Here is a 15,064-nt window from a genome sequence, read left to right on the forward strand (position 1 = left end):
GTGTTGCAGAGAATGTTTAGGGAACAGGATGTGCTGTGTGCTATTTTAAGTGAAATGCCAGTCCATTAGAGATAAATTGAACACTTTCTAAAGCAAAGATAATCCCTACCATACAGTTGCACCACTATGCCACAGATCCCAGTCACCCATATTTTCCTAACAGTCATAACCAAGCATCTTTGCTAACCAATCAAAAAAAGGAATTAACCTAGTTTGGGTGGATTTTTGAGGTAGTCTTTCTGACAGATGTCTCTGGGGCAGCAACATTACAGTGTCACACTGTCACATCTGGTTTATGGAGAATAACTTCTAAGGGGGATTACATTTATGCATGCTAGATATGCTACTGTAAAAACTTTAAACAGCATTTTCACACCATAAAATTCTAGTGTTTTGCACATGATATTTCAAGATCCATATTTTAAGTATTGTCATTTTAGAAGCACAGAGTAAATTCAATTATGTATAATAATTTAATAATTCCAATGCATTGAAAGAGACACTTGCATTTCTACAACTGTTCTGAAATATTAACATTTAAAATCCTTTTGCTGTCCCATGCTTAGATCTGGCTTTAATTTATTAAATTGAGGTGTAAAACAGATTTGCTGTCTTGTGTATAAATATTGCATTTTTATTTGCTAAAAGACATTGCAAAACCCATTTTAAGTTTGTTGTATGGAAGATGAAAAGGATTTTTTATGGTAACTAGTGAATGTTTATCAAAACTTAGTGTTTTCCCTCTGCTTAAAAAATATTTAAACCAAGTGGAACACTTTCTACGTTTTGGAAAAAAAAAAAAGAGAGATACTTTCTTAAATTTAACATTCAGAATTAAAATGGAACATTCCTTGTGTTTTCTTTTCTAACTGCATACTGGCTAATGTTTCTGGTCTTACTAATGAAACCAGACTAGCAACATGGATTGTCTAAATGTTAGTCACAAGTTTTGGATGGAACCTTATTTTTTCTGGACAGCACTGAATTCTGTACATACACAGACAGTACGGCACAGTTATCAGAAAATTTAAAATGTTATGTTACAAAACACTGTAGCATATGCAGTGAGATTGGGAAGGAAGGTGCCAGCTGAGCACAAAGGACAAGAGCACTGGAGGTGTATAAAACAGTCTTTCTTGCTACCATTATCCATTCATAATCATCATCTTCTAGATTTCCAGGCAGTTCTGGAGTAAGGAGTAGTCCTTTTTTTATCGGGTGGTTTGAAGTAGGAATAAGCTGGTGGTGTTGGATATTCCGCATCTGGATTCTCTGCCATCATTTTCAGCTTGGCTTCAATGGCTTTTATTTTTGCACTGACACTGGAAAGGGGAAAAAAGTGGAAGAGAGAAGTCTAGTTTGTCTTTTACTAAAGACTGAACAATGTTCTCAAATAAACCAATGTCTCTTGCATCAGAATATTCAGATATGTCAGGAGTAGTTAGAAGGTGGCTAATGTTACCTTCATAAAGTAAAGGTGGTAACCAAGAATCTACCAGCATAAAGATTGATGTACACTTGCATTTTGAATGCTTTGTACATTTTGGCTAGTGGGAGATCTGACCTGCATTACTGCACAACAAAATAAGGATCCCCTCCCACCACACACACAAATAGATGTTCTCTTGTTCGCTTTGAACCAGGAAAGCATGCCTAAAGTCTTCTCACTACATGCAAGTAATGCTACTTTACAACTAGTCTGAGCAAGTTATGATACCATGCAGGAGTCAGCCTCATACAAAGCCACTAGAAGTTGCAGGGAAAAATGCAAGCCAGGCACTTCCTTCAAGCTCAGAGTCAATGGAATTTTCCAGTCCTGGGGTCGAGTACAACTATGCTGCCATTAATATAGAGAGACCGTTTTTCCAGCTTTGTCAGAGCTCCTTGCAAAGGAAGAAACTCCTCCTCTGCCCCATCTCAAACTCCCAGAGCCCTCTGTCACCAACACTCTCCTACTAGGTAGGGACAGGACGGCACTCCCTTCTTCAGCTCACATCAATGTACTCCTCAGTCAGAGCACTGGGTGTTTACTACTACAACTCCTATGTTCATCCAGTGAAAACAGTCCCAAATGACAGTGACCAGTGGAAATTGGCTAGTACTAGTGCAAATTTCTATAAATTTCAGCCTAGTTTTCTTTATTTACTGGCAATTCAGTTATACTCAGTCCTATCCCCATATAATGCTTCATTTATATGCTACAGAATAATTAGACATTTATATAAAACATTTAATTCAAGGATCACAAAGTGCTTTAAAAATATTAAACGTCACAGCTTCCCTGTGTGATAGGTAAATAGTTTCAATTATATGGTTTCTCTTAGTGGACTACAGAGTGATCTCTTCTCACTTTTTTATATGGAGTCTTTCCTCTTGCATCTGCTCTTTTAGATCCAACCTTTTGCAACCATGATTCAGAACTGTTATCTGATGAACAGAGCATAAAGTTATCTGCTAGTTTATTCCTTTGGAGATATTTAACTTGTAAATCATCAAGGAAACTCATCTTAAGAGATCAGGCTAAAACAAAATTAAGTAAGGAAGCATCTAGGCTTGTAGTTTTCCCACTGGTGTAACAAAGGGACGTTTATCTTTTAATAAGATTAATTATCTTTCCTGACTTCCAATCAAGTAAAACATGTTTTTCTCAACTAGAATGTTCTTCTAGAGTTGTAAGTGTGAGAGGTTGAAACAGTTTCTTGGGCAGCTAAAATTGCAGTATTCAGAATATTGCATGGTGCACACACTAATAAAACAGTGATCCCAGTGTGGCTACCAGAAACTGATAGAGACAAATGGCTATTACTGAAATACATCTGAAAAATGTGGGCATCTTTGGCCAGGTGTGGTCATGGGACCTGGTCATGGTGATGCATTACACTTAAAAAAACCAAAAAACCAAAAACTATCAGGGGTTTCATGTATCAATAAAGATAAAAGTTAAGTGTCAAAATTGTTCTGCATTAGATCAGTTATTTTGCAGCCTGACCCACATTCAATAAGATACAGTAGTTAAAGTGACTGTTTTAGTTAGGATCCAGAAAACAAAACACAAAACCAAAAAACCCTAATTGTGGGCCCATTTCTGCTTCCACTGAAGTCAAAGGGAGTTTTGCCCCTGGGCTGACTGATCTGGCCACATTTTAATTATGTGGGTTCCTACCTTAGGTTAGACTGGGTTGGCTCAGTGCTGGAAGACGGTTCAAGACTGATTGGAAGAATTTTTTCGTTTTTATTATGATCATATCTCTGCAGGTGAGAAAAGAGACTTTTAGTAATGATATTGCTTAAGTGAACTTGAATTGAAGACAAAGGCTTAGAAACACCAGGTTCGCCAACAGACACACTTCCAGCCTGGATTAATCTCACTTTATATTCTGCTGGCAAGCAAGAGTCTGTACAACTTTTGCCAAAAAGCCTTGAGTTTAAGCTACACCGTAAAATGTAATGGCCCTTACAAACGTATTTGTTTTATTTGAAAATGCCTCAATTTGGAGTTCACATATGGCTAGAATGCTATATGATTACCATGTGCACTTTATTTTGGATCATTAAGGTTTATTGTACCACCATTTAACATGTTTAGAGATGCTTCTTAGGAGTATGATGTGTGGTGGTGGGGAAATATTCCAAATAGAACATATAACATATGTTCCCAGAGCTCCCATTGGCCGGGAACGGCGAACCGCAGCCACTGGGAGCTGAGAGCGGCCGTACCTGCAGACGCTGAGGTAAACAAAACGTCTCGTGGCACGCCAGGGGCTTACCCTGAACAAGCCACGAACCAAGTTTGGGAACCCCTGGCCCAAGGTAAGCCTACCATAGGGTACTAATAGATATGACCTTTGTAGAAGCACACCGCAGAACCAGAAGGGAACACAGAACACTTGTTTCCTGTTCGAATGCAGTCATATGGAATTCCGCTGTGGAAAAGTAACGCATTCGACAACAGTTCAGAACCAGCTCCAGTCATCAGAAGGCAGTTTGTGAGCCTCTCTTTTCTGACTGCAATGGGCCTCCTGAAATATTTTCAGTGTGTTCTACTTCCATGTTTCACTTGGCACAAATTCAGGTTTGTTTTTCTGTAGAACTGCTCAAAATGACAGCATCTAGTAAGGTTTTTTTCTTTTTAAATCCTTGGCTGTTCATCTTAAAACTATGTAGCGTGGTGCTGGTATTGCCTAAAATAAACACTTGTCACAATAGGCAAAAGCCTCCTGCAGTTAAATCTTTCCATTCAGAGAATTGCAAATGCTGTTGCAAACTGAATTAAGGTATTTTGCACATTATTTGCGATACTCCCACACTGCCTGTGCATTAGGTTTTTCTGCAGAATTCCTCTCTAAGCAAACATTTGCTGTACTGACTGAAATTCCATTTATGATCTGACCATTTTCCATGCATAGAGAAGCGGGTAACATTCTACGAGAGTGCTACAGAATTTAGAGTTAATCAAAAATGGAGACTGGGTTTCCAAGAATTTGTATGTACGCTAAAAAGTACTGAGCCCTTAGAGCTTGATAATTAAAAAAACACGGTGGCCCTTAACAAGGCTACCTGTTTCCTTAGCTTTCAACACAAATACATGTGTGTATTTCACAGCACAAAGGCTGGGGGAATTCCATATGTAACATTCCACATTGGGTAATTTGCTTTTAAAAGCAGCAAGTCACTCCCAAAAATCTAATTTTCCCCAAAGAAAATAATGAAAGATAGTTGTTAAGTACAACTTGGTAACCCAATGGCAGGGAAAAGACCACATATAGAAGAAATTAAAAGATAGGAATAGGAGAACGACCATACTGGGTCAGACCAATGGTCCATCGAGCCCAGTATCCTGTCTTCTGACAGTGGCCAATGCCAGGTGCTTCAGAGGGAATGAACAGAACATGGCAATTATTGAGAGATCCATCCCTTGTCATCCACTTCCAGCTTCTGGCAGTCAGAGGCTAGGCCGTGGTTCTCATCTGCGGGCTGCGTGCGGCCCAATCAGTACAGAGCTGTGGCCCATGTGACATCCTCGGGACCATACAGGTAGTACTGGATGTGGCCCACAGTGGTAAATAGGTTGAGACCCATTGGACTAGGGATACCCAAAGCATGGGGTTACACCCCTGGCCATCTTGGTTAATAACCATTGATGGACGTATCCTTCATGAACTTATCTAATTCATTTTTTAACCCAGTTATACTTTTGGCCTTCACAACATCCCCTAACAAAGAGTTCCACAGATTCATTGTGCATTATGTGAAGTGCTTCCTTTGGCTTGTTTTAAGCCTGCTATTAATTTAATTGGGTAACCCCTGGTTCTTGTGTTATGTGAAGGGGTAAATAACACTCCCTGATTCACTTTCCTGAGACCACTCATGATTTCAATAGACCTCTATCATATCCCCCCTTAGTCATCTCTTTTCCAAGCTGAAAAGTCCCTGTCTTTTTAATCTCTCCTCATGTGGAAGTTGTTCCATACCCTTCATCATCTTTGTTGCCCTTTTCTGTACCTTTTCCAATTCTAATATATATTTTTTTTGAGATGGGGGGACCAGAACTGAATCCAGTATTCAAGGTGTGGGCGTACCATGGATTTATACAGTGGCATTTACCGTCTTCTTATACAGAGGCACCGACTTCCACAGTTCCCGGGGGATGCTTGACCCCCGCTCTGCCCCAGACCCTACCCCCACTCCACTCCTTCCCCCAAACTCCCACTCCCTCCCCGCACCTCTTCCTGTCACCACTCCTCCCCCTCCACCCAGCGCATCCTGAATGCTGCTGAACAGCTGATCTCTGGCGGGGCAGGAGGTGCTGGGAGGGAGGGGGTTGAGCTGATCAGCGGGACTGCCAGCGGGTGCTGAGCACCCACTATTTTTTCCCAGGGGTGCTCCAGCCCCGGAGCACCCACGGAATGGTTCCTAATATTCTGTTCGCTTTTTTGACTGCTGCTGTACATTGAACAGATGTTTTCAGAGATCAACTATGACTCCAAGATCTCTTTCTTGAGTGGTAACTGCTAATTTAGATCCCATCATTTTGTATGTATAGTTGGGATTACATTTTCCAGTGTGCATTACTTCGCATTTATCAGTACTGATCAATCAAAATTTGTTAGTCCTTACTACAGTGCCTCTCAGAGCAAAATCAACATGTGTTAAAATGAAAGGTAAAGGTGATTTGTTTTTAATAAGAAATGTGTTGTTTTATAAATCAGAAGTAAAAGAATCTACCACCTGCAGCGCTTTAGGAAGCAGAACAGAAAAACTAGGAAATGCAGAATCAGTGACACACCCTGTCCAAAAAACAGTACTGGGGAGAAAAAGTGATCTATAACCTCAGCTTCAGGACATAAGCCCATCACTAGCTGATCTCTTGTGGGCAAATTATTATGGAAATTCTAAGATCTTCTAAAGTTCCTGGCCAGTGTTGTAGACAGGATGCTGGCTTTGATGGATCACTGGTGTATTCTTGTGGGACAGTTCCCATGTTCCTAAATTTTACTGGGATTATATCAATACAATTGATAAAAATCTGATTCTTAATATTTATCACGTACAACTGATTATGATAAAAGACAAGCAGTCAGTCTGCAGAAAACATTCAGTACACAATTTCTAAAGGGTGAAAATATGTAAGGAATAAGATGGGCAGCAACATTCGTATACCAGGATGTGAACAAAATAAAAGCTGAAAATAAGATCACACAAGAAGCTTACACAAGTTCTGAATGCTGAAGTGAAAAGTTAAGAGTATAGAGAAGGACAATTATGCAACTCTCCCTGCTTTTGATCTAGCACAGAGAGAAGATTTTTGTTTCAAATTATGCATCCTCATAAGGCAGTCGAGCTTTGCAGTCAAAAGCTTACCTTTACTTGTGCATGTGCCCATCGCACCACCAGTTTCTTGGAGAGGGCCAGCTTACCATTGAGACACTGGATTGCTTGTTCTGCTTCCTGCACCAGAAGACAGTTCAATAAATAAACCAACTTAATTTTCTACCAAAATCTGTCCAAGGACCTTTTCTTCCATGTACAAGACTGATTTACAGGGACAACTGACTAGCATCATAGAATCAATCTATGATGCTGTTCAGTTAGTGTTTCTGGGAACCCTAAGCACACATGCAAGCTACAATGCCCTTATAAACCATTTCAGAGATTACTCAAAAGGAAAACTTTTACTCAAGGCAGAATAAAAGCATCACAGAAACTTCCAATGAACCTGATGTAAGGAACATTGGAACAGTGTTTCAAGGAGGTTTAAAATTGCTCGGTTTCCTATGGTAAACACCTGCAATTCACTATTTGTATTTCTCTCAGTATTGCTTGCCTAAACTATTGACTTTACACCTGGACTCTGTTAAATAATCAGTGTTAGAAAGATCTGAGAATGAGACAAAGAGACAGAATATGAAGGTCAGCCACAGACCACACAATACATCATGGATTTCCTGAATCCTTAATATTAACTGGCTGATCCAGACCAGGCCCTACTGGATCCTGCTATTTCTTCCTATCCAGCTTATTTGTCTGTAGCTGCATCTGAAAAATGAGCTTCAAAAGGTTCCATTAAAGTCATCCTGGCTTGCTAAAAAATTGCAGAAGATGGGGGTAAGGGGGAAGACTATAGTCATTAGTATGTTGTTTGCTTTAACTTTGAGTTAATTTCTTGCTCATTACTTTAAAAAGCATTAAAGTTAGAATTACAACAGCATCTTTCACTTACTCTGCTGCCCCACAGTGCTTCTATGCAGTGATCCCACTACTGTTAGCAACCTTCATTGCGGTATTATTTTCCCCAGTTCCTCCCTTCCATGCATCAGTGCTCCAATGTTACTTCCTGAGCCACAAGGGAGTGATACTAAGCGGTATGTTGTGGCTTTACCCCACCTCCTTATTGGTGATACAGCAACAAAGGAGGAAGGCTGCACAAAACAAACTCACTTTACCTGTGTAGCTCCTCACAGCTACACCCAATCCTAGTTGAACTGTGACAACATTTGTGACTATGATACTACAGGTAACTGAAATTTCAACCCATGCTTTATAATATAAGATAAACCCCACAGGGATCAGAAGGAAATATTTCTTCCCCACACTCCCAACAGATGCACAGCATTACACAGGTGGAGAATTGTATGAGGGTGGGAGTTTGTGTCTTCCTGAAGCATCAGGGTCTGGAAGAGTAAAATATAGGGAGAAAACAGCAGCAGTAGTCCTAGGTTTAGTATGCTACACAATATGAAACTAAGAATGTATATGGGTCGTCAACAAGCACTTTAGTACCCTACTAGACTACCATCCAGTAAATCTAATGGCTTGCCTACTAGAGTTAGCGTCAAAAAGCTTTAACAAAACAGCCCCCGGGAGGTGGTGGGGGAAGCACCACTGTTACTTCTAGGGACTGCACCATATGGGTGGGATGGGTATGCAGAGGGGTTTATGTACTGCAAGGCACCTGGGCACCTCCTTTTCCCCTTCATTACTGTCTTCCATCTCATCTTTCAGTTGATGAAGTTAATTTAGACAGTAAAGGTAATCAGCCAGTCACAAGGATCAAATGTTAAGAGAAAAAAAGCCAACATACCTGCTTGGTTTCAAAATTCACAAAACAGTATCCTCTGGGCTGCCCCTCCAATGCGCCTGACTTATGGAAGAGAAAGTCAAATTGCTTTACTTTGCCAAATTTCTGAAGGAGTTTGAGGAGGTGGTATCTGAAAAGAACGAACACAACACAGACATTTATAGGCAACCTTGCACATGAAGTTACAACAATGAAATTTTAAAAGGGTGAAGAAGTCACCACATAATTCAGTGACTTCAATCCGGTCTCAAATGTGTTCTCTTAAGAGTATGCACTCACTTCCATATATTTGCCAACCAGTCTAGTACACAACATCCCTCTGTGAATATCATCAGTGGCTGTTTTGTCAACTCACAGCACAAAAGCCTTAGAACATAATCCATCCCCAGCAGTGCCATCTAAAGGGTTTGCAGTCTGGGCTAAATTGCGAGTTAGTGACATTTGCCTGACATCAAAATCAGAGAATCAGCCAGATACTGGAGGACAAAACTCCATAAAGTGACTGAGAAGTGACAGAAGACGAGAAAGAAGCTGGTCAAATTTTGCTTTTATGTCAGCCCAGTGAGACCTAGTGATATGTTTCTGGTTGAGGCACATAACCATTGACATGCGCTAACCGTTTAATTTCAGCTATGGACATGAAGATTACAGGCACATCAATTTAACATTATCTTGCACTATTAAATGTGTTTTGTTAAACAAAGTATAAAAACCAGCCACACAACTGCACATACTACTAAGATTTTGCACTTGATTTGTCTGCTTTGCAGGCTAGTGCACTAGACACACAATAAGCTTTGCAGGCTAGTGCACTAGACACAATAACAAAATAACTAATTTTGTTGGTTGAGTTAAAGAGATTTCTGCAAGTTCTCTGAACTTTTGTTAAAACAACGAGGAGTCCTTGTGGCACCTTAGAGACTCACAAATTTATTTGGGCATACGCTTTTGTGGGCTAGAACCCACTTCATCAGATGCATGGAGTGGAAAATACAGGAGCAGGCATAAATACATGAAAAGATGGGAGTTGCCTTACCAAGTGTGAGGTCGGTCTAACGAGACAATTCAATTAACAGTAGAATACCAAGGGAGGAAAAATAACTTTTGTAGTGGTAAAGAGAGTGGGCCATTTCACAGTTGACAAGAAGGTGAGTAATAGTAGGGGGAAATTAGTATTGGGGAAATTAGGTTTTGTAATGACCCAATCACTCCCAGTATTTATTCAGACCTAATGTGATGGTGTCCAGCTTGAAAATTAATTCCAGTTCTGCAGTTTCACGTTGGAGTCTGTTTTTGAAGTTTTTTTGTTGAAGAATTGCCACTTTTAGGTCTGCTATTGAGTGACCACGGAGACTGAAGTATTCTCCTACTGGTTTTTGAATGTTATAATTCCCGATATCAGATCTGTGTCCATTTATTCTACCACAGTCTCTGGATGATGGCAGCTGATTTGAGAAGAAAATAACTGGACCACACTTCACCTGGCTAGACTTCTTCCTCCATAACAGGAAATATTACCTAGGAGTTACAGCAGGGAACTGAATCAGGTCTCTTAGGAGCCAATGCCCAGGTCTAACAGTGACTTGCTGTACAGGTTTAGCAATTCACCTGACCTCTCTGTGCCTATTTTCCACTATATTAAATGGGTAGAATACTTGCCTCTCTACCTCACACTTAATGTTTGCAAAACTCTGAGATTCTTGAATGAAAGAAAGAAAAAAAAAAACCCCAGCATATGCACAAACTCAAATTCAGTGGTTGACCCACAACTGCCAGCGTGTCAAGGACCTTCAGCAAGACACATGAATAGCAAGGGTGCACAAATATTTTCCCTAATTAAAACCTGTTTCAAACATCTTTTCAGGCTACCGGCAAGAAAGTTCCAGGAATCTGAGTAAGCTTCCGGGACTGGCCAAAGTGGACATGCAGGATGTGTGGTGTTAGAGGGTAAAGGTGCAACAAACCTTCAGGCCAGTGGTGGATGTGGAATTAAGCAGATTTTAACTGATTACCAGAAAAGCCTTCCACCTCTTACAAGCACAGATGAAATACTGATGTGGTATTTCCTACACTATGTTCTTCCAAAAGACCTGTAAACACTCAATCGCTGCTCAGGGGAATATGAACAAACTAGACATCAGAAAATATATTGAAAACTTCTAAGCAAAATGGAGGAATTAACTAGATGCTGGCAAACTTCACCACTCCCTCCCTTCCTGTTGCATCCAATGCTACCCAATCAACAAATTCAGACACAACTGAACATCCATTTCTAGAATGTGCACTCCTGAGATGCTAAATTCCTCAAGATATGGAGACCATTCCTTGTTGCATCCTCCAGAGCCAGGAAACATGTTGAAATTCCAGGGCCTTTTGAAAGCCATTTTCACATAATTAAGTAATGTTTTATTTTAGCTATTTTTAGGAGTATGAAAATAGAGCCCTGACCAAACTGTTCTTTCCCCAAATATTGTTTCAAAGTAGAAGGAAACAATGTTTCTGACCATATTTTGTTCAGAAACAAAAATACCCCTAACTTATATAGCTACCTTGCCAAAGGGAACAGAGTTTGTTTTTCTTGTGAGAGCCCACACATCCAAATAGTGACTATTTATTTTTACTTTCTTGGCAGCGGAGTGGTAGTTTGTAAATGTCCTAAAAATACAATAATCTGGAAGATATCTCCAGCAGATTATATTTAGGTCACATTTGACACAAACACCCTTTATCATCAAGCCACAATTAGCTAAATTTATACAAATGCTGGCTAATTCTATTCTGGATGAACCAACCAGAATTGCAGTCTTGTATGAGTAAAAAATGGCAGGCTCTGTATATGCCTTTTAGCTATTGATACTTTTAGATCATTAATAATAATCAGAAGTTTAACCAATGGGGTTTACAAGCAAAATGAAATTTAGAAGTGAAGGAAGACCTGCCAAGGAAGTATGTAGTCTGAAAAAAGTGGTCTGTTGTAAAAACTCCATGCATGAAAACTTTATTAGACCAACCACTTGGGCTACTTGGAGCTTTGAGCTATTCACACAGATGTGGCCCCCTCAGATTGCTGTAGCCAACCTCAATTTCCACTTCCTGTCATCTGATGTAAATGTGAGACAAACCAGCAGCTCTCCCATTTCCTTTTCCTTTGGCCTTCCTCCTGGCACCCTGAGCGCTATTCAAACACACTCAAGGCTTCCTCTGAACAATGCTATCCCAAGGATACCGAAAAGGTACCGGGCCACATGCTAAATCTATCATTACTAGGAATTTTCCCCCATAGGGAGCCAGTAAATGTCTGTAACAACAACTTATGTACACATTATTTTCTAGGTAGAACTCATTAGGTTAGAATCTTAGACAAGTAGCTGCACAGTGGAGGAAGGAGAAAAACATACTGTAGAAGCTTACACACATTCGATGGCTAAGAAAATGGAAGTCAAAACGTGTGTAAGTGGGTAACAAAGTGTAACATTGTCAATACAATATTTGCCTTTCCAAAATACTCTTCAAGTAATGACCTCAGAATGTTTTGCAGACAATAAGCCTCAACGGCTGTGAGGAAGGCAATTGTTACACTCATTGTACAGGTGAGTAAACTAAGGCACAGCAAGATTAAGTATCACATCGTAACAGGTTAGTGGTAGAGAGCAGAATCCAGATGTCTTAACATCCAGAACTTCACTCTAACTCCTAGAATAAAAGTTCACAAACTGTGGACTGTGAACAATCGGTGGTCTCCGGAAGAATTGCTGATAGTCATAGACAGATGTCTGGTCACATGACAGGGTGGAGAAAAAAAGGATTTTTTAAAAATCAGATTTGTTTTAAATTAAATACATTTTTCTTTTAAAAATAAACTAATTTAAAATTAATGTTGAAGTTATGACAGCCTGTATTAAAGGCCTAAATTTACTATAATCTATTACAATCATTTAAATAAAAATAACGTTCAAGCAGTCTGTTTGTTGCCAAAGTTTAAAGAAAGTCAAACCACTAACTGGTGCAAGTCACTGGCTAAGCACCTACAACCAGAGTTTGTTGAAGTGCTAAACCTGCTTTTGACAGCAGTATACTGCTCTACAGGTGCAGAATATTTGTTTAATTTCAGTTTATTTTACTATTTCACTGCAATGACTAGGCAATTTAAAGTTGAGAAACTGATTGTGAGCTGAAAAAGCAGGAAAGCTGGTTTTCCTCTTCCACTCTACGAATAAAAATGAGGTGAGAGGATGAGAGCTACTAGTTCTAACATCTTAAAGGACATGGTGACTAGAAACAATCAGCTCAGTTCATTAACTACAGATACTTCCTTTGTTTAATAAATCACTTAGTTTTAAAACAAAATGTGTTTTGATTAATTTTTTCTTATGTATTGATCAAAATTGAGATAGTTTTAACTAAAAAAATCATTTTAAAATGCTCTTTCTGGGTATTTTAACTGAATTCCAATTTCCATCCAAATTTAGCTTGATACAAATCATAAGTAAAAAAATCATACTCTAGTAAACAAAAACTATGTCATTCTCCATTTTCTAAAAAACGTTGTTGAGAATTCAGAATCTGAATAAATGTATGTGAAAATATATAATTGCTTAAATAAATGTGCATCATTATCATGTATCCTCCTGGTTAGCAAACAGAATCACCAAATTTGGCACAAAGACTACATTTAACTGCAAGTCAACATGATTTTATGGTTACCAACCAGTGAGAATCAACCTCTCTTTAGGAACAATCAACCCACTCTACCCCATGATATCAGGGTGGATTTGATTTAAATCAATTGATTTAAATCACTAATCAGGAAGACTCAATTTAATCATGGATTTCTACATTAAAAAGTGCATTCTTGTTGGCAGTTATAACCTTAATACATATTCTTCACAACTGGGTCTCTTTTATGGCCTGCTGCCATCATAGGTTTTCCCTTCTAGTGAGAGAATGGTATAGTAGATCTCAAATCAATGAAGGCTACACTCAGGAAGACCTCAAGACTTCTGGAATATGCTGCTCAAACAGTTTCACTTTTGTTTTTACTGCCTGTCCCTCCCTTCTTACATTTATCTCCAGACTTCTTTTTCTTGTCGAGATCTATTCTGCCCCCAACAATCTTCTTTTCACTGAACTTTTTGAAACTTGCACTTTTAGAGAGAGGTAAGAGATTGACTCTGTGTACACAAATTTGCAGAGGGACAATAGGGTTGGCGAGCTGTTATTTCTCACCCCTATATATTATTTATTTAAAACATTTTTGCTGTTAACAAGCATGTTATCCTTGGAGACAAAAATCCACAGTTTGAGAACTGCAAAACTAAGCATCTCTGATGGTATCTTCTAGACTGAGAATTGAGTCCCATTGAGTAGATAGAAAGATTAACCTAAATAATCTATACAGAAGTCCCTGGAACCCCATAAGATTGGGTCCCTAATCCATGAACTACTGGAACTCATTTACAAAACTTTTCTTAAACATTACATGAATATATTGTCTCATACTATATAATTCGAATTTATAATCCCTATTCCATGATGAGATATCTTTGAGCTATAATGTATCTTAATTAAAAGTACCTTTAGATAGGTTTGTTTCCTCAAAAAGCATTTTATCAAAAAAAATCTGAATAAAAAAAGCGGATTTAAAAAAAAAATCATTGATTTTTATCCACACTGGTTGCCACTGAGATATTATGTAATTACAAAGGAAAGGAGACGAGGTCTGTGCAAGTATGACTGGGAGAGGAGATGTCCATGGGAATCTCACTATTAAGACACAGTACATACCATGAAAAGAAGAAATCCTGTGCTAGTCCCATAATAGAATCATGGCCATTGTATCTGCCACACGATTCATTTTTGCATAGCCAATAGTCTCCTTAACTTCACATACTGGTGGTTAGTAATCTGTGGGAAGCAACACTCCCTATGCTTAATTTATAACTTTTTAATATTCATAATTGTACTGTGAGATTTGAGCTCAAACATGTATATTTTCTACTGTCTTTACAGCACCCAATTTGTGGCTATGGGTTGGTCTTTAAAGGGCTTCATGACTGTAAATACTCAGAGTTGGGACCTCCATTTAAATAAATAAATTTAAACCCAGTTCTTGAAGGAAGAACACCAGCTATTGGCATCAAGATGGTTTTACTCAATTATAAAAAGATGCTACATACAAATTCCAGTGGGCAATTCCCTGAAAAAACAGGGATCTGCTGCAAACAAGGACTGACATTTAGTTTTCACATGTACTTGTCCTCCTGATTGGTAAGCACAACTAGGATCCCTATGAAGGGCAGGTAAAAAGCACATGTCAAACTCAGAAGTGATCATGAAAAGGCAGGAGCCAAGAGATCTCTTCTTGTATGTAAACTTTTACTGACGTGACATGAAAGATTCAATTTCTTTACTCAGCACTGATAGTTCAAAGTGAAAAAGGGAGCTGCACGGAAGTAAACTCAAAGGCTGTTTAATCCCTGTAAATGG

At 39.0% G+C, this 15,064-nt stretch overlaps 1 protein-coding gene across 1 annotated transcript in view; it reads right to left on the bottom strand.

Moving 5' to 3' along the window:
- RBM18 (RNA binding motif protein 18) overlaps positions 1-15,064 on the bottom strand; it is an 18,634-nt gene continuing 3,570 nt past the window's right edge. The window contains exons 3-6 of the mRNA XM_073314104.1: positions 8,582-8,708; positions 6,862-6,948; positions 3,164-3,249; positions 1-1,322 (exon numbers count right to left, since the gene is read on the bottom strand). Coding sequence (XP_073170205.1) covers positions 1,163-1,322; positions 3,164-3,249; positions 6,862-6,948; positions 8,582-8,708 — 460 coding nt within the window. The 3' untranslated portion in view covers positions 1-1,162. The remainder of the gene's footprint in view (positions 1,323-3,163; positions 3,250-6,861; positions 6,949-8,581; positions 8,709-15,064) is intronic.

The sequence above is a fragment of the Lepidochelys kempii genome, chromosome 16 (assembly GCF_965140265.1).
Source record: "Lepidochelys kempii isolate rLepKem1 chromosome 16, rLepKem1.hap2, whole genome shotgun sequence".
NCBI lineage: Eukaryota > Metazoa > Chordata > Testudines > Cheloniidae > Lepidochelys > Lepidochelys kempii.